Source organism: Nesoenas mayeri (genome assembly GCF_963082525.1).
Source record: "Nesoenas mayeri genome assembly, chromosome: 5".
Lineage (NCBI taxonomy): Eukaryota > Metazoa > Chordata > Aves > Columbiformes > Columbidae > Nesoenas > Nesoenas mayeri.
The window spans coordinates 65,338,752-65,365,973 of NC_137548.1; the positions used below are offsets into that span (position 1 = coordinate 65,338,752).

Genomic DNA, 27,222 nt, shown 5'->3' on the forward strand with positions numbered 1-27,222 from the left:
CACCACCGGTCCATCAGCCCAGGTACATCTACAGGAGCAGCACCGACAGTTGTGTAAACAATTTTTTACACACCTGAGACTGAAATAACTCATAACAACTCCAGCAACGCGGCCGCTGTCTCTGGCGTACCGGTGGACATCACATACCTCACCGAGTTAGGAGCTGATGGGATTGTATCGTCTTAATCCTCTAGCCACTCTTCACCAATTGACGGCAGCCACAGAATAACATCCACATACACAGGACACTTTCTGCTGGTTTAGCAAAGCACAGAGCTTTTTCCCCCAAAACGAGACACCCTCATCCACAGCAAGACAAGAGAGACGTCCCCAACTGTAGCCAGCAATGCCTGGCGAGATGTTACCGCAGGAGATGTACTTCACCCAACTCAAATTTGATTACTACATTTATAAGAAAGAGATGGTAAAGAGTCGACAAGCCTTGCACAATCTGCTGGTTAGCGTTTCAGTTGGATGTATAAATCTGTGCAGGTTTTCCCAGAACAACTGAGGAGTCTGTCTGAGGAGAGCAACAAGGAGGTTGCTAAGCCTGGCGAGTCGGACACAAGAGTATTTTCTGTTCAGCAGATCTGTGGGGACATGATTCTCCAAACTCATAAACAAACACATTAAAAAAGCAAGAGGAGCAGTTGCACTGTAACTTGCCTTAGGTCTTGCATTCTAACTTGTGTTTCACATAGTTCATAAATATTTTATCATGGAAGAGTATTTTTTTTCCTTAAGCTACTGAAATAAAGGGAAAGAAAAGTGGAGCTTAAGACCATATTGTTATACAAGCAGGCAAACAGCATTTTGCAAAAACATCTAATGTACATACACTAGTTGGTTTATTGTAGATGCTTGCCTGCACACGAAACATGTTTCTGTATGATTACCTGTTGCACACGAATTGGAAAATGCAACTTTTGGCTTTGCTGTCAGATTTCTAGAGTATGAGTAGTCCTTTGCTAAAAAAGATCAACTACAGCTGAAATAGATTGTTCTCCATGTTCATTACCCAAAATACATGAAATAAAACGTATTACTCATTAGACTTAGCCATGCTGAAATCAATGGAAAGCCCCTTTACTAACACCGACAGATTCCATCCTCCATGCAGAAGCTCAGCAATCTGACAGATAAGAATAGTTCAGCAGTTGCATCAAACCAAAAACTAACAGTTGGATTTCCAGTGGTTTTCAGCACTCATAAATCTTACGTAAGTCAACAGAAGCTGGATGCCTTTGGCATCTTTGGCAACTAGATCGTGAGTTTTTCTAACCAAGACCCTGTAAAAAAGCGCAGACATAGATGACAACTTTTACCCACTATACCCATAGAACAAATTTCTTACACGCCAGAACTACACAAGATAGATTTTTGTATTTTGAAACAGGTTTGTGTAATCACAGATTGAAAGTTTTATATCTTATTTGTATTACACACAATGTCCTCTACTCAGGAACGTTTAATTCCAAAAAGAAGCCAAAAGCAACGATGCTTAAAGTCATGTGTGCAACAGTGAGGTGCAAGAACAAAGGGAAATACCATATTCTAAATTCTATGGAGAAAAACACACAATAAATACATTTTAAAAGAAAATAAACCAATACATTCTTGACTATCCAGAGTGTTACTGGTGCCACAAGCCTCCAGCCATCAATTTATTTTCCTTCCCTTCCATCACTTCAAACCTAAAATTGTCTTTGCTCTCAGAAGCCATCTTGCCTTTATGAATACAACAGGTTTTTGCTTTATGAGGAAGGAGAATATAATGAAGGTCTATTTTTCTAAAGACAATCCTATAAGGCTTTACTCGGGGGGTAAAAATAAACCCAGGAAATATTATCCTGCATGCATATAATTCTAACAGTACTCAATGCTATCTGAATTTATTGCCTTATCCTACATGTACACAATATGGAATGCCAGTGTACCAGCCTCGCCTCTACAACCACCCACTGCAATCCAGGCAATTGTATTAGGGCAGTTATTGATTAGGTGTTATTTCTTTGACTTTTCTTATGAAGAAACATGACAAATTTGCACTAGCTGACTTGCCAGATTCACAAATCTATGAACTCTGAAAGCACATTCAGTGCAAAAAGAAGCGCTTTGAAGTATTTTTATACCTGCTCCCAAATAAGAAAAAGTTTAAATATATGATCTAGGAAAAAGCATAGTATCCAGACTCCCTGACTTCTGTACAGATGGGTAAATTCTACATGTTCAAAGAATTCAATAGCTCAGATGCTTTAGTGATGGTACCAAGAGCCAATGAGGAATGAATGTCTTTAATGAAGTTGAATATAATAATACTTAATGAATCGACAGTGAGATAGTGATGATGTTGCTTAAAAGAAGCTTCTAATCTTTTCAGGAATTGATGTTTAATCCTCATCTCCACAGTTTCACTCTTCATCAGCAAGGAAACAAAATGAACCAAACTTCTTTGATTAAGAAAAGACTCAAGTTAAACAAGAGCAGTATTATGCACTTCTAACACACAACTGGAACTTCCAGCCCACTTTCTAGGCGACACTTTTTCTCTATAAGAAAGTGGCTCCATGCCCTGTATTACAGGCATAAAGTAATTTGCTTTGGAATTCCCTGGACAACCTGGACCTTTGAACTTCTCTTTTCTTTAGCCAAACACACCCTTTCTGTGCCTCTGAAATTTTGAATGCTGTAATAAGTTCTTCCAAGTGCAATATTTTTAGGGTATTTCTGATGCTGAAGTGATTTATTTCCCTTTCCTGAAAGGCACGCTGAGGAAACAGGAATTATGGAAACAGTGATCAGTAAAAATCCAGTGGTACGAGTCACTTGAGTTCTGTTCGCACTCCCCGCTGACCCATGTATGCAGCCAACAGGCTCCTGCTTTTATGGTCTGACAACTCCACCACTTCATATATATCCATTTCGCTCCTTAACGTATGAATACGGATTTTCCAGTTTTGAAAACAGATAGCCAAGGGACAGGCATTCTTTACTTAAGCGTTAGGAGAAGGAGCAGCGGGTAAATCAGCAGCACACAACAGAGCGGCCAAGCCTGCCCCGATCTGCTCAGCATGGCGCGGCTCCGTAATCCCAAACCCAGGAGCAGGAGAGCAGCATCGTGTCCCAAAACTGGAGCTGACTCACCCCAGGTGCTCCTGTCTTCTTCTTGGTGCTTTTGATTTAAGGTTAGTTTGGAAATGCCTGCTGAGGTGCCACCTGGCAGAAGACTTGCCCGTCAACCCAAGCGCTTGGAACTTGAAAGAAAAAGCTTGTAGGAATTTCAGGTTTTGGATTATTCCATGTATCATCATCTGCTTTGACACTCAGAAGTGTTCTCTTTTAGCTGCTGCAATAACACTGTTATCCTTAATGTTTTCCTTTAAATGTTTATTTTCACTAGGCTTCACCTGCCTCGTCATTACAGTCAGTTAAACGAGATCAAGCGGCTTAACAAGCTTTAAGTATCAAAGGAGTCTAACTTTGCCGGTTGCTAAAAACCACCAACAGCAGAAAATTCTCCAGTGCTGTTTCTAAGATATGATAGATGGGATCAAAACAAACCTGTGACTGCAACCAGGAATTTGTTCTAAATCTGACTGAAAAAGAAAACTTAGCAGCAGGATGATGACAACCCCAAACTTCTCAGGTCAGTATGAAGTTGGTCTGCATTTTCCATCATGACATTGGAATTAGATCATACGATCTTTTCTTATGTTCCCCCCCCGTCAAGTGTTTCCATTCATTATTCCTGCCTGACCACTCTCTGTTGCAATGCCCACCACATCAGCACAGTTTTTCATCTCACTAACCAAAGGGTTGAACATTTACAAAGTCCACAAACCTGCTGCAGGTTTAAATTCCATCTTTGATCCATGTAAACTTCAACAAACTCATTCACGAACTCAATTAGCTCCTGAGCTTTCAGGTCAGGTCTGCTAATACAATGCCCAAATCCCTAACATTAGACAAAATATTACCTTTCAGGTTCATAGAAGCACAAACCTATTGCTCATTTCATCTAAAATTTATTTTACTTTATATTTAAGGCAGCCTATAGTTTATAAATTAATACACTTTTACTAATAATCAGTAGCTACTTGCAATTAAGAAACTTATGACTGAACTACTAATTGTTTGAAGATGCTCAAAGACAAACATGGAGTAAACCCAGAAAAAACAATAAACGACTTGCAGTCTGAAAAATCATTATCACAGATGGGAAGAAAGAGATACCTGTTCCACTAACAGGTAAAACAGGAAAAATGAGATCGTGCAAAACTTAGTAAGTATATTTAGGTTTTATAGTTTACTCGGGAAACCTCTCACCTGTAAAGCACTAACAACATGGAACAGTAGCTCGTTGTTCATACTGTCCACACCAGTCCAGAAGCAAAAGTTCAGTCCTGTAAACTACTTAATTCTCAGACCTTTTTCTAGGGAAAAAAAGAAAATAGAAGAAATCTACAGAGAGAAAGTGGCTTCTGTGAAATCAACTCGGAGGTGTTTTAAGACTGCCTGGCACATGAGTCATTCAGCAGCCATCAGATAACAATTTTTGGTCACTACTCCCTTTTTACCTAATCCTTCCCTGCAGATGATGCCATGGACAAGCTGTGTATGATTGCATCTCCCTCTGCTGGCGAGTCCCAGAGTGGGACCGTATTTTGTCCTTTCAAAGCCATCTTTTTGCTCAAATTACAAAAACCTGTTGGCACCGAAGCAGCTGCCGAGGTATTTGTTACAGAAACAAGCCCAGAGTGGGTTAATGCCTATTAAATGGCATTTTGGTAGTCATTGACAATAGGACAGTATGTACAAGTAAGCAAAAAATACAACGCAACTTGGGAGTTCATTTTACTAACAAACACTACATACAACCTAATGTGGCCCTTTTTAGCAGTATAATATATAAAACGCTTGATTGCAGCTGATATAAGGTTATGGCTTATAGACCTACAATATCTTCCTGCACTGAATTCTACATTGCAAGCAAATTTATATGAAGGCACATTATCCGAGATCGCATTTGTGATAAATCAAACACCATCTTATTGATGAATCTGCCAACAGAACTATTCCTGAACCAAGTGCAATATTTAAGAATATTTAAAATCATATACAACATTAATAATACTGAAAATGCTTATGTAATAGTCTAGTCATGTCTCCTATAAAGATCTTTAAATAGAGTTATTAGAATAAGAATCTTATTTTGATTTAAACGCTGCCATATTTTTTTCTTTTCCTTCTCACAGCATCATGGCATCTGTGACTAAATTCAAAAGCTACTTCTGAACTCATTTCAACATAGTTTACTAAGAAATCAAAAATCAAAGCTTCCTATTACCATTTCATAAAAGTCAAAATTTTGAGATTGCTTGCCTGACCCCTTCATTATTTAATTATCTCTTTACCATATGTAGCTACTATTGTGCAATGTTGAAAAGATCAAGATATAAGAAGCCAGTCCTAGCAAGACAGAAGAGAGTTCAAATAAACACTCTGCTCAGAGGAGAAAAATGAAATAAACCTCCTATTGATTCTTAGTCATGTTGAAGTGTTATAGCCATATAAGGAACACAGTTTTACCCATGCCCTGTGTTTAGATGAAAGCTTATTGCTAAAATCATATTGGTTTAAAGTGCAACGTCCAGTAAAATGACTAATCCACTGTAACTCAAAGAGTACAGAAGAAAAAATAGGTCGGAAAAGACTATAGCTATATTGAATTAATGTACAGGGTGAACAGGTTCTCATTCAGACCGTGATTACCTTGGCCCCCCACGACTTCTATCTATCCATGAGTTACCTTCACCTGCAACCATTCCTGTTGCAAACAGCTTAGAAGGAAATTACTTCTCTTTACTACAAATTCTCATTAGCAGCAAACTGCATAGTCCTCCTTTTCTTCCTCTAAAACCTTCGCCCAAGTGAAGGGCTGTTACACCACGTACGAGCCCAACACCTGAAAAAGACGCATCTCTGATAAATAGTAGAGAATCAAGCAATTGAGCCACAAGAATCCTACAAGTATCAATCACACTATTCAACATGCAACAAATCAGTCCTCAATTTCAGTTCTTCATAGCAAAAGCATAGCTTCTTTGCCTCCTAATAGATACAACTACTAAATTTCAGCCTGCAACAGAACCCTATTCCAACCATCATTTTGGTCCGTGTTACTCAAGCCCTCTGCACAACAAATGTGATTTGTACCTAGGGCACGATGCTTTTGGGTGGATTTGATTGACGTGAGCAGAAGCAGCAGGTAAAGCCTGACTCCCCAGCTCCGAGTGGCCTGCTCCCCCTTTGAGCATCCCTTCATCTGTGTTCCCAATTCACCTGCTTGTAGAAAGATCCACAGGGAGTATAAAGGCTTCAGTAAACAAGAAAGAATCATAATCCCACGAGCATTGCACACACAAACACATTAAAGGCTGTGAAAACAGATCTAGAATGGGAATTTATCAGCCCCAAAGCATCAAACAAAGGGGGAGGTTAATAGAATGGTAAAGAATCTGCCCCTCAAAGCAGCCACTGCAGGGAGAATTTGTGCATAAGGCTCCTGAACATCGCATGGAGGCGAAACACTCCAAAGAGTGAGCTGGGCTCAGCCCCATAATCCACACACAGGGCTGCTCACATCTGCCCTGTCTCAAAATCCAGGCTCTAGGGCAGCCGAGCTGTCAAACCATCAGATGTACATTTTGCCAGCACATCGCTGGAACAGCCACACTTCTGCAGAAAATTGTTTTGACAAGTTGCATTTGCAGATCCAAAGCCATTTCCTGAGAAAATTTGTGACCAGCACTAATCGATATATGCACACTGTTAATTCTGCATAGAAAGCTGCACACTAGGTTAACGAAACCAGGGGCAGAGGATTAATTACGCTAAAAGAAAATGGTTTTAAAAGGCCTTTCTGACCAACAGCTCTGTCGCTCCCTTCCAAGGACAGATGAAAAGTAATTTAACTGGATGCCTCATTAGAGAGAACTGGGGAAAAAAGGACAAAATGAGGTAGGAATGTGTATGTTAGTAGCCAGAGGGAGATTGAAGCAACCAAAACCTTCTGAACAACCCCCAAAAAGCCATGAGAGTTAATGTCCCCACCTGGAACAATCTTTGGGAGACAGTTCTGGGCTTGAGAGGCTCTGGAGCCCTGAGCTCACCCACCTTCCTACCGAAGCTCCTTGGCCATTCGGTTGATGTTTCAGCTCCCGCAATGAGACCACTTCTTACCTTGGATTCTTCCCCTGGAGACTTTCTTCGTTTAAGTGATATTTTCTGCCCGTTTGGAAAAGATACTCAGAATTTCTAACTCTATGAAAGCAATCTTGGTGTCTGCCAGAGCTCTGCTTGAGCTGACTTATTGAAGGACGCCAAACGAAACTTCCCATGACCCAGGACATTTCAGAGAAAGCATCAGGATCACAGGGCTAAAATAGTTTTTCTTGGCTATTGGATTTATTTTGGCTGTAACAAATATTTTGGCTTCCTTCCCTATCAGTTTGCCAATGAAAACACAGATTCAAGGTTTTCAGACTGCAGGATTGTAGCAATTCTGAAAAATGACAAAGTGAAACACATACCAGCTAATAAAGAGCTATTCATGTTATCAATGCCCTCTTGTGCTGACTGTAACTCAGCTTCTGGAAATATTGGGCCTGTTTGCCCTGACACTGATCTCAGAGATCTGTTCTGCAGCAAGTTACACAGATGCTTTCTTTACAAGCAACCTCTCCGATTTCTAAGTGGTATGTTATTCCCGCCCCAAAAGATACAAGGCTATCTTCTTTTTTTTATTATTGAGAATAAACTGACATTGGGGAGATAACTCATGAAACAGGCTATAAAAACATCTGTTCATACTGAAGATGGTAATCCATTATTAGGTGTCAGTGAGATTCATCAAAGGCAATACCCTCATTTTTTTTGTCTCTCCAATGATATTGGGATTACATCCGATGCTGTCATTGCAATTCAAAACTGCAATGCTTCCTTCTCAGGGAGTCCGCACACACCATTACACTCCACAGACTACGTAACCCCAACATTTTGGGGCTGCTTTTGGGAATGTTCCTTTCAGACACCCATCATTTCAGCAACGAGAGGACCTCCAAACCACCCAATGTCCAAACCCTGCCCACAACCTGGAAATGGAGCTGGATCTTTTCTGACGATGGACTGACCCACAATACAGATTCTACCCTTGGAACCTGGTCAATGACTACAACAGTACTGTATAAATCAATAAACCAACTCACATTATTTAGTGGAATAGGCTTGTGTAGCTGAAGGCAAAAGATGTGGAAAAGAAAAAGACATTCGTATACATAACTTGTTCTAAGAAATTGAAATTGAGATGTCATTTATCAATCTTTGACTACTTGTTTGAGTAAAAATTGTGTGATTCTGTGAAATTGGAAGTTACCTTCCTCCTTTAAAAACGAGTGGGAAATAAGTCAGGTATGTGGCTAAAGGTGCTCTAACGCTCAGGCCTAGGAACGAGCTGTTGTGGTGCATATGACCCTTCTGCTAAATGATGTATTCACCATTTTGATATTATTCTTGGTGTATAACTCACTGCCTTGGTGACAGAGGTGCTATGTGGCAAAAACGTTTTATTACATTATTAGTCTTTTAGACCCAGAATCTAAAAGACCACTCCTGTATTTTCAGACTACGGAGACTTCAATTTTGTTAATCTTACACGATGACCAGATAGGACACAAAACTAAATCATACACAGAGATGAGTGAAGCCACAAATTTCTCATTCATAAACTCAAGAGCTTTCTTAATTCTTTCCTTTTCCTCAACACGGGCTCTGAACTTTATACACTAAGATCTGCAAAGACTAGAGCCCCTTTGGGAAGCCTGAACTGAGAATATTCTGCCAGGGACACTTCTCAGCCCATATTCTTGGTGTTTTATACAAATAATGGTGCTGATCAGGATTTATTTTCCTTACCTCTAGACCAAAATTACAGCCACGAGTTTGAATGAAAGTCATAGTCCAAAGGAAAAGCAATAACTTTTACTACAATAAACACTGCAAAACTCAGGTATACGCTGATTCACTTGAGGAAAACACAAGGTGCTTTAGTGATGTGATATGTTATTAATACAGCAACAGCTACTGGTGCTTTATCTGAAATATAACTTTATACTGGGCTTTGCATCAGCTTCTTTACTATATTCTTCCCTAATTAATAATTAAAAACTAAGTGTCTGACTTTTCAAAAAGGACAGTGTGAAAACATCCAGATATTTCCAGATTGTGTAACTTAACCAGCTAAGTTAGTGACAAAGCAGCAGCTGGATTCCAGCTTTCTATTTCAGTAAGAGACATTACATCTTGCAAATAAGCCAATGCTATAAGAAATACCACTGATAAAAAAAAATTACAGAAAAGCAAAGGTTTTAAGATGGCAAGATGGGGAAAGGGCTGCCACAAAAACAAATATGCCACATGCATATCAAAGATCACTTTTAACATCAATATAATGCTGATGTACTTGAGCTAAAGAAAGACGACTGTACCTTCTGGAAGGAACTGAAAATATTGAACTAAATACTGGCTTTGGAGCAAAGAACAAATGCTTTTTCCAGTCAAGACAGAGGTAAAACATTGATGTAAAACCTTGCTAATGGTTGTCTACCAGTCCATGTTTCTGCACACTAACTTGTTATTTAGATTTTATTTTGCATGTACAACTGTTTTACCCTACACAGAGGTGCAAACTCATTTGCTCCCAGTGAATGTTCTGACAGCAGAAGGGTTCAGTAAAAGTAGAGAAAACGCCTCACTATCTCCATCTTGTGGGCATAAATGAACGTTGCAGCGCGTGTGTGTTTCGACCACAATAAACCCTGACTCAGGAAAACATTTAATCATGTGCACGAGTATGTTCATATATAGGAAAATCTTCTTATACAATCATTTTGGTTTGAAAAAGACCTTTACGATCATTGAGTCCAAACACTGCCAAGTCCACTTCTAAACCATGTCCCTAAGATCCTCACCTACACGTCTTTTAAACCCCTCCAGGGATGGTGACTCCACCACTGCCCTGGGCAGCCTGTTCCGATGCCTGACAACCCTTTCCATGAATAATTTTTTCCTGATATCCAATCTAAACCTCCACTGGCACAACTTGAGGCCATTTCCTCTTGTCCTGTTGCTTTCTACTTGGGAGAAGAGACCAACACCCTCCATGCTCCAACCTCCTTTCAGGTTGTCCTAGAGAGTGATAAGGTCTTAACAAGCACTTAAATCATGTGCTTAAATCCCACTGACTAAATTAACTGTGATAATGAGCTCGTTAAAACCAGTAGAAACCTGTAGAATATATTTGTGGTGGGTTTCTTTTTACCTTTCTATAAGGAATTATGTGAACAGAGCCCCATTTAAACACAAAGCAAGAATCACACGTAGTACTTAAGAAGAAAAATAAAGGTGCTTACCCGCTCGTGATGTCATCAGCTCTGATATTTTTGCCCAACACATCCCCGTCGCTCATATAGCCGGTGGCATCCATGGCGATGCCTTCCAGCTCCATCTCGTCGCTCCCCTTGTCCGAGATGTCCACGTGGCAGACGCTGCTGCCGCGGGTCGCCAGCTGCCTCCGCAGAGGTGCCGAGTACACGTAGCGTCCCGCCTCGGTGTTGATGAAGCGGCTGGCGTTCCCGCGCGGCGGGTACCCGTTGCCCATGGATGGAGCGTCGCCTGCCTGCAGGCGGGGGCTGGACTGCCCCAGTCTCCACGACAAGGGGGTGGGTCGTCCCGTCAGGCTGAGGATGCTGCGGCCGCTGATCTCGGTAGTGACGTTGGTGTCGAAGGTAGTTTCCAATGTGCTGTGAAAAAAAAAGAAATGCATTTTATTAAGCGTGGCTTGCTATACGGAGCTATTTCAGGTGACACTGCGCCCTGAACACTCACCAAGTTACATATCGTAAGTAAAAGCATTAATGACCTCATTAATGTTTATGAATATATAAAGGGTGAGTGTCAGGAGGATGGAGCCAGGCTCTTCTCAGTGACAACCAATGGTAAGACAAAGGGTAATGGGTTCAAACTGCAACACAAGAGGTTCCACTTAAATATGAGAAGAAACCTCTTCTCAGTGAGGGTGGCAGAGCCTGGCCCAGGCTGCCCAGTGGGGTTGTGGAGTCTCCTTCTCTGCAGACATTCCAACCCGCCTGGACACCTTCCTGTGTAACCTCATCTGGGTGTTCCTGCTCCATGGGGGGATTGCACTGGATGAGCTTTCCAGAGCCCTTCCAACCCCTGACATCCTGGGTTTCTGTGATTAACAGAATTTACCTGCTACAACACCTTGAAATTGGGTCCATTCCTCCAACACTGTTCTTAAATAACGTTTCTCTTGCACCCAGGCCAGCAAGTGTTCAACATACATATGAGAAGACTTAAGCAGGAACTTTTTAATGGATTATCCACAGTATCAAAGCATAACTTTTTCATCTTCAATCGTATATAACTCCATTACACCATTGATGCTCTAGGCAAGGGAGTAGGATATTAAACTGACTAAAGGAAAACCAACTACAGTACTATTTCTCTGATACATTTTCTTTTTTCGGCTGTATTCATGAAAGCCTTAATACTCTGGAGATGTGTCCAGCACCAAGATGGCAGTTTTATCTACACTGGGGAAAGGATTAAATGAAAAAAATAAGAGGAAAGGCAAAACAAATTTCTTTTTCAATATATATTTTATACATTAATGAATGGAATATATTTTCAAAATACTGATAATGTTTATAGAGAGCTCTGGTTACAAAAGTGTTTTAGGTCACAGCTTGTAAATATAGTTTTTGACTAGCATCAGCTATAAGAAATCTTCCACTCTCCACATCCGAGACAGTGAATATGTTGCGTCCTTCCCACAGCAATGCCAGTACGGTCTGGGAACGCTGTGACCGCTTATCTCAGTAGTGATATTGGTGTCAAAAGTATTTTCCAACATGCTTAAAAAAATAAATGCATTAGATTAAATGTAGACTGCTAACTGGAACCTTAAAAATGGGATGGCGACACCATGAGATTCTAGGTGATGTGTAGAGATTCCAAGACCCTCCAATCTTAACACTTGCAGCTTAGTTGCAGCTAATCCATAGCTGCAACGTCTTTTACTCACATTAACTCCCCTTTTCCTTTCCTGCTCAGCTAACACAGTGTTATTTCTTTTTTTTTAATTGTGGATATTTGTTAAAATAAGCAGCATTGTACTGTTCACAGTGTGATGTTATGCGTGTGCTGTAAAAACCTGTGTATCCTCCAGTGACAATAATTAAATCATAATAAGCTGTCATGTTAATTGAAACTTGAAAATAAAAACAGCATTGGGAGTTCATGTTTGCAAGCACTGCCTTGGTTTTAGAAACAAAGCCAAAACACAAAGTGTTCGCCCAATGAACTCATTCAGGGCTGAGGTCCATAAGGCACCAAGCACTAAGTAGGACCCCAACCTCATCGGGGGCCGAACAGCTTATTGTCCCAAACCTCCACTGAGGAGATCTGAGTCACAGAGTGTTTAAATGTAATAGCAGTCTTTGTTTATTTAGAGCATATTTTAAGTATTGCCGAAGATTTCCAAATGCTGCTTTACAAAGAAAAAGCAGTTACATACATGGATGACTAATAATATTGGAAAAATCTGTTTGCCCAAAGATTGGTCAGGAATTCAAGTTATGCACTTGATAAAGTGGGTCAGGCACAGTTCACCTGCTTATTTAAACAAAATATTACACATAGGTGGAGATGGGTGCGATGCATTGAAATTGTTCAAGAGTAAGATGAAGAAACATTTTAAACCTTAACCTACACTCAAACACCACCTAACACATTTAACAAGCACTGATTATTCTCCACCTTTGATTCTATATACAACTCGCCACCACCAATTACGCATTGTAAATCTCAATAAACACTGAACGTAGTTCAGAATCTGTGCTTTACAGACAAAAAGTACCAGATCAGTATCTTCCACTGTCAGCGTCAGCTGTTTTTCAAGGATGCAAAGCAGCCAGATTACGAGATGTAAAGTAAGAGCACCATGATTTCCAGTTTCTTATAAACAAAACCATGACGTTACCTGTGAGTGACCTGGGTTCCCCGTAAACTGGACATGGTTTCCTCTAAGTTCTGCCGAAGATCAGCGATGTTTTTCACAGTTCGTAACCGCCGAGTTTCTGGATCCTCTCCTACATGGAAAATAAACCATTAGAAAGGACAAGGCATGAAACACCGCCTCGCTGAGCTGCTACCTCTGCCTCAATCTGTCTCAAATGCATTTCTTTCTGACTTTCTGTTCTTTAACACCCTGAAGTGCTCACGATGCAGATTCCATGTCCCTAGGGCAGGCACCTGCCGTGGCTGCAGCCGGACCGGGAATGAGCTCTGTGCTGTTCACTTTATTTCACAGGCTGCCTTTGCACCAGATGTTTCTGTATTGTCGTTTCCCCACATGACCCAATTTAAATCCTGGTTAACTTTCAACCTCATTACAATATATACTCCATCAATACCACCCTTTCCATCTCATATATTGACACAATTTAAATCAACCCGACAGGGCCAATTTCTCCAATGCTAGATTTTCACCAGGCCTTTTTTCTTCCCATTTTAAACAGATCTCATTCGACAACAGCAGCTTTCCAGTAAAATTGTGTTGACTGGGTGCTCTATGCTGAGTGACGCTTTAGATAAAATAGAAAAAGTTGTTGCTTGTCCACAGCACAACATCTATCGTGGCTTCAATGTGCTAAATGACATGAAGTTAGGGGGTGACTTTTACTTTCCTTAGCACTTAGAAATCCTATTCTTTATACACTCCATTCCAAAACATATTTATGTTCTGTTCTTTAACTATAAAAGCAGAGTTTACATACATTAAAAAATTCCTTGCAGTGCCTCAGAATAATTTATTTTTATAAAATTAATAATTTAATTAGTGCCTCAGCATAATTTATTTACTTGCTCTCAGCTGTCAATTAAGAAACGCTTCGGTTGCTAACTGAGAAGGAAATTATTTCATTCTAGAGGGTGAACAACTCATGACTAAAGAAAATACTACAGCGTATTCAAAACTTTTCAAAGTTCACAAGTGATGTGCTCTTAGGCTGCCAGGACACTGGTCACCCATGCTAGTTTAGATGGTTATCTATATATTACACAAATCAGAAGGGTTAAGGATCAGATGAACAGGCTGTTGTTGGAACTTTCCACATTCTTTGCTTTAAACTTCATGTTGCTACTACTCACCAAAGTGCTGGAGCCCTGACTACAGTGGACTATCTAGGGAGGGGAAGATAGACTTTAATGTTTATACAGTCATTAGCCTTTCTCAGGCGAACAACATTGGCTCAGGTAGTGCCCACATTAGCTATTTTTTTTAAATAGGTCTCTACTCCCTGAGACACAATTCACTTGGGCCAAATGGTCAAACAATTATGATCTTGTTGGACTGGAAACAGCCACTTAACAAGACAGATTTCTTGAGCCAATGGGTCTCTGGGACAGAAAATATTTTCTACATTGATGGATCTACAAATTTTTGCAGTAAAGAACATAAAATATTTACAGGCCTTTAGCCTAGCAAAGGTCACAGTGCTCTTTTACGGATAATTTCTCTCATAGATATGAAGGCAAACAGTAGATAACTTCTTAAGAGAACACAGATAAGACTAGATAAACCAATTCATATTGCAATCATTCTTATGCCTAAATTGACACAAAATTTTTACTTAACTGACATCCAATTGCTTAAATTATAAGTACACTTAAAAGAAAGACATTGTATAGTGCCACTAGAACTTCATTATTAAATCCCTTAGCTCTTAATGAATAGGCAGTATCATTAAATTATTTAGCTGGCAGTTTTCCCCACCTATACTCTCTTTTGGTTTATATGTGCTTCTAAATTAAAAGCATCAGTAGCTGCTAGGTAGGGAGAGCAGAAATCTGTCTCTTATTTCTTCTAATTTGTTTGGCTTGAGGGACCATTTCGTTTTGTGTGCTCCTTTTCCCCCGAGACCCCTTTATGGAGTGCTGCTCGCTGGGGGTTCACCCGCACACAGCTGGGTTTGGCATCTCCATTGTTTGAGGCTGTCGCTCTCTTCCATTTCTGCATCCCAAAACTTACATATTCTACTTGAACAATAAGTTTGTATTTATATAACATCTGCCATTAAAGACTAAAGACCTTCTGTGATCTACAAACACTTCTCAGTTTAGAGGCTGAAATACATCTAGGCAATATGATGGTTAATACTGAAAAAGCGTAAAGCAGCTGGACACTCTGTGTTTCTTGCTGTAAACTGGCTTCTATATTTAAATATCGCCCCCAAAATGTTCTGAAGAATTTTATCCCTTGTGCCATTATTTGTCTTTTTTAAATATTTAATCCAAATATATGTCTCCATATATAAATCATACACACAGATATGCTCATTTATGCATTTCTGCAGCCCTTCTCCTCACCAATAACTTTGCCATCAGTGTATGTAAACACAGGTGTAAATGCAGCGTTGACAGAATATGTAATGCGGTATGAAATTAATCCAATTGTGAAACTTTTAGCCACAGGATTTTCCCAAGCAAGACAATCCATTTCATAACTCATATTGAAGTGGAGGACATCAAGATTAAGTAGATAAAAAACCTGAGATATCCTGCTGATGAGATATGCTGCAATAGTATGCAATACACAAAGTCACAGAAAATGCTGAAATTGGAATAGGAGTAAACTTCACTGTGACTCCAGAAACACATTTTAGATCTTTAGTAGAATATGTTTGCTAAAAATTGCTCTGTTATATTGATAAGCTTAAAAAATTATTGGTAATTATCATATCATAGTAATCATATACTTCTTACATTAGCGGGAATTCTAGATAAACATATGAAGTACTTTGTAACACAGACTGCTACCATTCTAATCACAATCAGTTTCAGCTTGTGTATGCTGGACACAGTAAACTGTGGTTGGATTTTAATCTCCTGTTGCCGCAAAGAGCACTTCACAAATTGATCAGACTCGTGTGAGTAAATTATGAGATTCCTCCAAATCTATATCTGAACCAAAATATCAAGAAAAATAACTTAATCTCTTCTGTGAGCTCTGAAGCAAAGTTTTAAAAAGTAAAAAATAAATACGAAATATTTGGGAATACTTAGGGTCTTTATAATAGCTTAATTCAAAAAGGTGCTGCACATCTCCTAGAACATTAAGCACCCAGAATTCAAGGAATCTGGGGGGCACACAATTGTGTAGAACTTGAGCATCTACTGTTCAGATTATTGACACCCTGTTTCCATCACTAAGAGCTGAAAGAAATATCGTAACTAGTAAGAAATAAAGTTTTGGGAAGAAAACCAAATTAAATCCCCCCTAAAGGGGGAGCTCCTGACTACAAAACTTGCTTTAGCCCATTCTTATTTAACCAGACCACAGTCAGGAAAAGTCGCGTTGCAAGACGTACCTGAGAGGTCTTCGAGAGCGGGCTGTCCAGTTTTGACATAAAGAGCAGAATCCATGGTGACCCCCCCTGTGGTGGCCTCGGCTGTTACGTTCCCTTCGTTGTCTGTCTGCGATCTGGGAGGCGAAACAAAAGAGAGATGTGCAGCCACCCTCCATCAAAAGTATCTCAAGAACGACAACTAGATGATCGCACCCGCCATCCACCGCTCCGTCCTTCTCCCCAGAACAGACCAGCAGACTGATTTTACATAATTCATTAGTCCCATGTTGAACTATGTCCTAGAAATGGAAACATGCACTCAGCTGTAAAAAATAAAAAATTCATAGTCAAAGACAAGCACCACAGCTCTTTAGTCAGGGTCTTAAGACACTTAGATTTCCAGCTAAATTTTAATTATCCATAATATCATGTGGCTAATCTGATCCTCGCTAATAAAATCTGTATTCCACAAATATAAAGCAGGGAGGGTGTGATGGCGCATTACACTCCTGCTAATTTCTCTGATAACTAGCAATGTCACTCACTTATATTCCAAAATAAATGACTGGGTACAACCAACTTCAAACTCCAATTTATCGTCTGACATTGTGGCTGTCAGGTAGTGAAAGGTGATGTCGTAAGAATCTATTGTCAGATTTGAGTAATATGTCTTGACTCATTTAATTTTACTAGTTTACTGTGTTTTGCTCGTAGAGCCAGGTCAACAAGCGGCTGGAAGTTCTCCTGCCCAAAGGGTAAGTGCTGGACAAAAGTGAAGACACAGCAGGGAATTATTATTGCAATATTCTTAATTGCCATTGACCCTATGTGAAATGTAGAACAATTTCTTATGTCTTTTCTTAAAAACAAACGAAAACCCACAAAACCTAAAAAGCACCCAAACTAAAAAGCAAGTCTACAAGCAGGTGAAAAGTCTAGATTAAAGTAACCTTAACTGATAGCAGAAAAAAACTGAGACTACCACAGCAATGTATTAACAAGTGCGTTCCTCACATCCAAAAAGTGTCCAGATAGTAAATTTATAATATTGCTATATATTTGCCTTGGAGATCAATACAATATGACATTTTCTCTCCTTTTAAAGCCAGCAAGATTACACAGTTTGGCCTTTTTACCTCCAATGCTGAGAAGTAAATATGCTTTTTTTAATTCTTAGTATTTTCTCCAGCTGCCAATAGGTAGGTGCATTACTGCTTTTTCTAAAAAGTCAAATAAATACCACCTAGAGTTTATCACTGTGTGTAGATTATAGAAAATATATGGATTGCATCTGCTTTTACTCTTCAGATGATGTTCAAATTTAGATATGTTCAAACTAAAATGAACACCAAGCAGAGTGCTTTGCATTTTATCTTTTGATAGGACATTGTAGTGATAAACTTGAGCCAAAGCATCATGAACACATTTTTGGAGGATAGGAGAGATAAACAAGAGTGCGGTCAGTTTGTAAACACAATTTTCTATTTAATTATGGGTTAAAATAGTACAAACCACACTGGCAATATTTAACTCCAACGTTCAAAAATTACTAGTAGTAGATCCCACCTACAGCCAAAGACACAACAATAATGCTGATATAGGTAGATTAATCCAAGAGCGAGGGAAATCAAGCACTGCACTATTAATAAAAGTTTTAGATGAATTTTTCCCAACTGGTTCCTTTCCAAGTGACCACATCCCAGAAGGACATCTGGCATTTTATTCCATGCACACAGGGAGAACATTTAAGGGGTCAGAAGACTCAAGGGTCGCTCTTCCCATTTGGTATTCTTGTCTAGGCCTTTTGCATCCCTCTCCTTCAGGTTTATTCCATTTACATTCACTTTTATTTAAAAATGTGGCAAACCATTTCTTATGCTACATCTCCCAAGAGTTGAAAGGCAAAAACGCATATAGTAGAACTGAACAGATGATGGGAAAGGGAGATAAAGATGACCAAAGGTTACAAACAGTATGCCTACAAGTTAAAACTAACCAGGCTACGACACCTTAGCCTAGAAGAGACACGTCCTAATGGAGGGAAGGATATGATGGAGGTCTCTCAAATCATAAGTAGCAAGAAGATGATGAAGACAGAACAATAACTTTCATTCTCTTCCTTTGAAAGAATTAAGCAGTGTCAAGTAAAACTAGGAGATGGCTGTCAAAACCTAAAATCCCACCATCTGACTGAGGCATTCCTTGTGTCACAGCTGGAGAGCATGTTCTTAGGAAGCTTTTTTATTGATTTTCCTCTTGTTGCTCTTCTGCACCTATCCTCTACTGCCACTGTCCAACAGAAGATGCTGGACTAGAAGGAGGTTAGTTGTGACTCCATATGGTTGCTCTTTTGCTTATCTCATTCAGGCTTAATGTGCAGAGCAGAAGATTTTGTGCCTGGCCTTACCCATACTATGAGATCCGCCTTTTTTAGGATTTCCCATTTCTACTTATAGTGCAGCAGTTTTACCACTGTTAGCCACACCAAAGAGCATGAGTGTATATGTGATAAATGGGCCTTGCTAAAAGTTTTAAAGCTCTGATGCATAAAACAAATCCACGTGGTACAACAACAGGTAAGAGCAGTACCTGGTTAAGAAGGTGTCAGCATTTTCTCACTTTAAGGGTTAGTACAACTATTATTCATCCTCCTCTTTATCACAGTTTCTTATACATCTTAGTCTGACAGCCCTCCCCAACAGTTTTTGTGTGAATGTGTATCTACTCTTTAAAGCAAGAAACTTATACATGACATGGCATTCATCATTCATTGGGCTATGAGGACGATGAGGGGTCTGGAGCATATTTCTTATGAAGAAAGACTAAGAGAGCTGGGGCTGTTCAGCCTGGAGAAGAGAAGCTGAGAGGGCATCCCATCAATGTTGATAAATATCTCAAGGGTGGGTGTCAAGAGGATGCCCAATGATAGGATGAGGGGCAGTGGGCACAGACTGAAGCACAGGAGGTTCCATCTGAATATGAGGAAAAACTTCTTTACTTTGTGGTGCCAGAGCCCTGGAACAGGCTGCCCAGAGAGGTTGTGGAGTCTCCTTCTCTGAGACATTCAAACACACCTGGACATGATCCTGTGTGATCTGCTCTGGTGAACCTGCTTTAGCAGGTGGGTTGGACTGGATGATCTCCAGAGGTCCCTTCCAACCCCAACCATTCTGTGATTCAGTGATCTTACTGCCTCACTCCCCTGAAGGAGCATCCAAAATGAATCTTCCTACCTAAGCATCATGTTCAAAACAGTCCACAGGAGAAGCTGACCGTACCTGTACATGAAGGGAGCTACCGTGGCGGTGTTTGGGTGGCTGTATTGCTGTTGGGGATGAGGTAGCTGAACACTCACGGTATTGCTCCCCGTGGTGTGTGTCGTGGCGGTGGGTCCGTTGACGGTTTGGCTGCTGCTGCTGCTGTTGAGGCCTCCTACGCCTTTTCCTTCCGAGGAGGCGAGGCTGGACGAGGAGCTGGAATGCCTGCTGTCCAGCTGGGACTTCTGGTGAGAGAGCCCCGAGCCGGCTTTCCCGCCGCGGCCTCTCTCACCTTCCTTTGCAGGAACGGGGGCACTTGAGGATTTCCCTGTGGTGTTTTTCATGCCTGGTTTTGGTATTCCGCTGTGCGAAGGGGCAGAGGGCTCCTTCTTGGCACTATTGAGCTTTCCTCCTTTAGGGATAAAGCTTGCGATCTTGGAGGACTTTTTTGGCATCTCTGTTGTTGCTAGTGCTGTCTGTTCTTCTTTTGGTTCCTCTTTCACATCCAGCTTTTCCGTGATAGATGTTCTCTTTGCAACGTCTTTACTTTTCTCCTTTTCTTTCTGCTTTTCTTTATCCTTCTCATTACCCTTGGGAGAGCTTTTCTTATTAGTCAGCGCCCGGCTAAAAGTCCTTTGTGCAATTCCCTTGAGTGCAATTTTGGGACTACTGGACATGGATCCCGGATTGTTCACATTCTGGTTGGTGGCATCTATTTCTTCGCTCTCCTCGAGGCTGAGAAGCATCTCCAGCTTTTCACAACTGTTGTCCCTAGACCCCGGGCACTCGAGCGTTGTCCCTCCCGCTTTGGAGCCTCCTTTGCTATTGAAGAGTTTTAATTTCTCGAGCATGGATTTTTGACCGTTGGGAGCCGTTTTGGCGATTTCCGAGGGTGGCTTTGGAGGCTCCGACACGGGCTGCTTGACGGATAACATGGAAGACGTAGCTGTGTGCTTAGCACTGAGGGACTTGCTGCGCCAGGGTTTAATAGCGGAGCTGGGCTGAGGGATGGCCGATGAGTTATTGCAACCAACAGAGCTGCCGCAGCTTTGAACGGAGGATGAGACATTTTCATTCATTCCTGTGGGCTGGGAGGCTGTGCTGTCTGCAGGCTCTGGAAAAACAAACAAAAAGCATCCCCAAAAAATCAACACAGTAGTAGCTGATATTGCAGCTAGTCTGAGATTCTTTCTGTAATGAAATATTAGGAACTTTACACTAATAACATTAAGATGATAGATGCATATCACTATTTTCAACATCAGTATCACGTAAAGAAAATAAAAGCCAGTTTTCTTTTCCTACCCGGCAGAACAGTAAGCAGCTCCAACTATGTAATTTACATTTACTTGCTGTTTCAAGAAAAAGAAAGAAAAAGAATCTCCTCCAATTCAAACCAAAATGTGTTTTGCAACGTCTTCTCCCTTATTAAGTCCATAATACCTTTTCATTAGCAAAAACACAGCACTAAGGGTTCCCTCTGCTTTTGGCACAATATTTGCATCCAAGTTTGATTCTTAGAAAAACCACAAACGTATAAAAGAAAAATGCGAGAGTAAGGAAAAAATTAAAACTGAAGTCCTTTCAGTTATGGGGGGGGGGGGGCAATGAAATCTTCATATGCAAAAGATAGAAGAAAACTCCGTGTACAAAAATAAAACCACTTGTGTCCTTACGCGAAGAACCTAAATTAAGTATTACCACATATCTTAGTTCAGCTATAAGAGAAACTAGTGGCAGTAGCTGCACAGCCCTCCTCCCTCAGAGAAAGCAAATATTTTCTTTATTTAGTTCCTTTTTAATGTTATTTGCTCTTGTTAAGAAATTAGTTCAGAGCCTAAAGAGAGCTTGAAAAATCACACTCACCTACCAGCGGCCACTTCTCCTCTGAAGTTTCTCTTTGCAGAGTTTCCTTTCTGGAGACGTTACTCTCTCAATTATCACAAATATGTTTTCTGTTAAACTGCTCATGTTTCCAATTAACTTTTGTCATCTCTGTCTGTTTGCCTGCCCAGCAGCCTGCTGGGGATTAACGGCTCTTACCTATATTTCCCTGCCCTCCAGCAATAAAGTAAACTGTGTATAGAGCTGCATTTTTTTAATTCAAAAATCAACAGCGGTCGAGAGCGTGCGTTTTCGGCAGCAGGAGCAGCCCTGTGAATTCAGCGCTGTAAATCATGAGCCGCTGCAACCACACAGGGGCTGTTTTACTTCACTTTCAGCTGCTCAGTGAAGATACGGCTCTGTTAACCTCCTCTCCTCTGATCCAAACCAGATCTACTGCAGATTTAAAGCACATACATCTTCCTGACTTAGGGGAGAATCGGGTTTCTTAGAGTATTAGAGTCTCCTTAACAATAAACTCAGTCATTTCTTGTGGTTATGGACATAGCAGGAATTAATGATACTTTAAAAAATATTACTGAAGTCAGAAGGTTTCCAGGACTCTGTTATTAACCAATAACCGTTATATTGGCCAGTTTTGCTAGTCCTTTTCCCATGGCAAACGACCCACATGGACATGGAAGGACGCAAAAGTTGGATTACAGACACAGAAAGGAATAATACTTCTTTTAAGCTAGTGCCAGCCTGCTGACTTCCCGGGCATTAATCCTGTTTTACTCTAGTACAGAAGGAAAACCAAGCCAGCAAATGTCTCAAACAGCCATACCACCTTGTCCTCTCAGCTCAAGCCAGTTCAGTCTGATCGTTTAAGGAGAACTAAGAAGTGACAGTGTAGGAACAACAGTGACTCTGGTGCAAGTGACCCACCATCAGTCCTGCCCACAGAGGAAGGAAGGTCACAGCTAACTCAGAAGCTGTTGGAGATGTTACTCCCTCTGCTTTCAAAAGCTGTGCACCATTGCTTTTGCCTTCCTGCCTCTTTACCATACACCACTGCTTTGTTATTATTTTTATTTCCTGAAGTCCTCCTACTCATCCTAATCTACTTCTTATTGCAACACCGCACCATGCTCCTTTTGTAAACCCTGAACAAGCAAGCCTTTGTTTCAGCCCGCCTTCCACAGAAGACACCAAGCAATGTACTGAAAGCTTCATGAAACTCCAAATTGTGCATCATTTACCATTAATTTGTTCAGCTTCTTTTAAAAAAATAATAATTATCCGTCTCAGTCTCTGGTTACTTCTACAGAAAGTGGAGATTCACAGTATTTCCAACACTAAGGTCCTAATGCAAATGCCTAATCAAGCTAAACAATGAAATCTCAGCACAAAGCATACCCATGTCCGTATAACATCAGAGCTGTCTGAGATTCAGGAACATGCTTAGGACAAATTTATGGCTGGGTCCAGGAATGAACCCAGTGTACGAATCGACATGGGGAGGGAACCTTTTACTTTCTCAGAAAAACTGAGTCTCAAGGAGTAATGGGACTGGGGCAATATAAGGGGGACAAATTGAAAACTACTGGTAGGGGATCCCTCTACAAAGTAGTACTTTTTGCTTTACATGCATATAGAGAAGGCAGCGAGAACTGGGGGAAGAGCTGGTTGCGCACTCAGGTTGTACAACGTGTGCAGCAACACAAACCTAGCCAGGGTTGACACCGTGTTCAGTCGGAGCTGACAGCCAACTGAACAGACTTGTACAAGAAACCTGTGTTCTTCTCAAAAAGGTTCATAAGAGTGTGAAAAAAATAGAGGTAACATATGTAGCATTATGAACGAAACCATTCTGCATCCACCAGAACTCAGAGTCTAAGCAGAGTCCTTGCATGAGCTGCGATCCATAGGTTAAGGAACATGCCTGAGATAGAAGTGACCCAAGTTCCAGGTCCGTAACCCAGCTGTAAAGCCCGATTCCATCTCAAACACCGAGCAAGCTGTTAACATGCTGCAAGAGCAGCTGTGGGAGCAGAAACCAGAGGCAATCCACATCAAAACAGGCTTCCTGTGAGCTCTACAATGTTCTCCTGAAGTGAATGGAAGGTGAGGATCATTCAGGACGTCAGCTTCTTCCTCACACTCCAGGTGAGTGCTCCAGTCCATGGACTTTTGGGGAAAAAGCTTTTCCTGCATCAAGTGAAATGGCTTTTTTATCAAGTACCGAAAGTATTTTCCAAAATTTATTTCCCAACAAAATTTTTCATTTCTCCTTTCTCTGAATGTTTTCAGGATTTTATTTTTTTGAATTACGTTGGTCAGTGACCAAAATACACTTGTTTTTTTGTTTGTTTGTATTTAAACACAGCGTTTGCTTTGTTCCCAACTCCCCCACATACACCCTCCTATTTGGAACCTAATTGTGCTTCTGTTGCCAGTGGTGTAGGATGAGCACAATGTAACTCCATTTACAGAGGCGCTCCTCATTTACAGACATGCCAGAGAAATCAGAATTAGCACAAGAATACTATGACTGTCATATTTAAAAAACTGAATGTAAGGGGGATGTTCGTGTAATTTTCAGAGTCTCTACCTAACATTTTCCAGGAAGTAAATTCTATGAATGTTGGATGCTATGCATCGGATATCAATGAAAAATATTTAGAAATTCTTCAATATACATTTTAAGCTTTGGGAAAGGGAAGAAGATATTTTCTTACATAAGTACAGAGGATTTTGATTCACACTCAGGTCAAATGCAGTGAAACTGGAAATTCAAAGTCCTCCAGTTTTTGTTACATTGCATCACACAAAGTTTATGCGAGAAATAAAAAGTTCGCCGTAGAACACGTTCATGAAAAACGGCCTCAACTTAAGAAGACTTCAGCCTTTTAAAGATTCTCTGTTTCTTTCTTATGAGCAAATGTGCTGGTTCTTTCACTCCTCAGCCCAATCTTGGTAAACGAAAGGGGTCCTGCTGCCAGAATGCAGATTCAAACACGAGGTTTCCTAATGAAGCAGTAACATCAATATGTGGATAACACATCAGCATGCAAAGGGGAACGTGTTATTCAGCGTAGCATAGGCCCTTCTTTCATGAAAAGCAGAGCAGGTTTCATGCATTTGATTAATAAGCTTATTATTTCCCATGTGTTCCTTTGTAAGGGAGATATTTTCATTCTTCAGCAACCTGCATTAACTAAAACTGACTATAAAAGAAATGTTTTCAAACCCAAGCTACAGTCTACAATAAATAATGATCGCTTTCCCCTTTTCAAAGTCAAATCTTGGCCTGAAATCTATTTTGTTCCAAGCGTTCCTGTTAAAAAAGATGTTGGTGGTCTAGTTCCAATGCCAATACGCACTGTAGCATGGGTAAATCTGATTTCAGCTGCTCCTGCAAGCTCTTAACTGCATCTGTGAACCTACCCATTTCTGATGGAAAAAAAGGGTCTGAAGGCTTATGATTTAATTCTTCCACTGCAGTCTTTGAGAGCTTATGTTATAATAAGGTCAGGAGAAAATATATGCAATTTCCCATCATTTGTCATGTTCGCCCTAAGCAAGCGGACTTTGATTTGCTGTAACTGAAAACTTTCAGAAACAATCATTACAAACATGAAAGGCAATATAAAGACAAAGGATGTTCTCGTAGTTATTTCTCCTTAGGAGGGTCAAGAACTTAATAGCATTTTAATTCATTTTTAGAATGAACAAGCTGTCGTTTTTTATTCACAGCTATGGGAAAAAAACATAAGAACTTCTCACGAAGAGAAGTGTCTTTTAGTCTAGCCCATAGATTAGATAACTGAGTTAAAAGCAAATCTACAACAAAATTCTAATTTAGGAAGTAAAAGCAGATCTGCTCTATCACATTACAGTGTCAGAACTGCAGGAACCACTGTGGCAGTTTCATCGTTTCCCATCTATAGAAATATATAGAAAAACTGGTGAGTCCTGACCCTTCCCATCCACCCACCAGAAAACTCTCCTTCAAAGCACTACAAATAAGAGCCCTACAGAGAAAAGCTTTTTAGCTGAGCTGTTCTCTTCTTCAGTAGCGATTTATCATGCTCAGCGAACCCCTGAAGTATGGAAATGCCTGCATTTCTGCCAGGGGCTGGCTATAAAAATCACAATCTTTCCACAATCCAAACCACGAGCAGGTAGAGCAGAACATTCCCAACCAGAGCAACCTGGCACACAGCCCTTCTTCAAAACAAGCACAACTCTTCTGGCCCACAAAAGTTTCTATTTCGATTGTAATGCTGTTGACGGGAGAGCTGGGTGGAAGGGACTCGCTGATTTACCGGCTCTGGGTGGACAAGAGCCAAGGCCTCTACCTGCAGGATGATTGAAGCCTTGGGTTGTCTCTCCTTCTCTACACCACAACAAAAACCAACAGAAACATTTTCTTAAAGCAGAAATTGCCAGATCAGGAAATTCTGCAAACCCAAGAGAAGCCCAGATAGGCAACATTTTGCTTTGCTGAGTAAAAAACCTTCGCCAAGCTGAGCAGAATTGGTTCCTTCAACTTCTGTCCACATCTGTGAAGTCCTTTTCATCCACATAGAGCTCCAGTGAAACAACAGTTCTGCTGTTGACTGGTGTTTACGTCGCCAAGACTTGGCATTTTTGCTGAGGTGCAGGGAAATAAAACGGGAGCACAAGTGACACTTTTCTCATTGTCTTGACATAACCGACTGAGACATTTCAGTTTCTTGGTGTTGTTTATTTACTGTAAAATTCAAAATACTGTCCACATGACTGCCTAAGAAAGAGGCTGGAGGGACCTCTATCGACCACATACTGGTTAGATCATCGGAAAAATAATAAAACCATGTTTCCTGTGCCATTCGAAACAAGTCACACTCTCCATTTAATACTAGACAAATACCATTCTTGCTCATTACTCTCCATTTTCTTCTCATTGTGTGTACAATCCAATCCCCCAAGAGTTCTCATAACAGAGTTATTCAGAAGCATTAATGAATTCCAGGCAGGGAGCTTTTACAGAATCTTGCGTTAGATTTTATAAATAGCTGGGGTGGACAATATGTGCACTTAGCAGCCTTGATCTAACAGATCTCTCCTGCATGTAGGTTATACACAATACACCATGTACACGTTAGCGGTCTGAGATTTGCACTTAGGGAATATTGTCCATTGGCCTCTTTTGATCATTGTAACAGTAGTGGCTGTAGTCTGGGCTTGGAATCACCATGGAGGCAGAATTTTAACAGAAAAGGGACAAGCAATAAGAAAAAAATACCGAAAATCCTCCCACTGATCAGTCAATACGCCAAGCTAAACTACTTTTTAACTCAGAAATGTCTCACTCTGCTCAGATAGAAGTCATGCGACTGTTCAGCTGCAAAGAGTTAAGTGGTGAAGAACAACGCACTCTTGAACATGGATAATCTACGTATAAACAGAGGAGTCAAACCACACCATACGGAATTACCAATACTTTACCATCATCTATATTTATTTATTGTATACAAACACACACGAATATGCAAAAATCTATTACATTTTTGTATCAAAACCAGCTGACAGGCACACGTTACTTTTTATATTGGGGTCTTCATTTCCTCACTCTGGTCAATGAAACTACTCTACAATCTGTAGCA

At 40.5% G+C, this 27,222-nt stretch overlaps 1 protein-coding gene across 4 annotated transcripts in view; it reads right to left on the reverse strand.

Moving 5' to 3' along the window:
- The window catches only part of NAV2 (neuron navigator 2), a gene marked incomplete at both ends in the record, with an annotated part of 363,557 nt that overhangs the window by 84,864 nt on the left and 251,471 nt on the right, over positions 1–27,222 (reverse strand). For all 4 annotated transcript variants that reach the window (XM_080345864.1, XM_080345863.1, XM_080345862.1 and 1 more), the window contains 4 exons: positions 10,470–10,859; positions 13,121–13,229; positions 16,509–16,621; positions 19,766–20,858. In XM_080345864.1, coding sequence (XP_080201990.1) covers positions 10,470–10,859; positions 13,121–13,229; positions 16,509–16,621; positions 19,766–20,858 — 1,705 coding nt within the window. The remainder of the gene's footprint in view (positions 1–10,469; positions 10,860–13,120; positions 13,230–16,508; positions 16,622–19,765; positions 20,859–27,222) is intronic.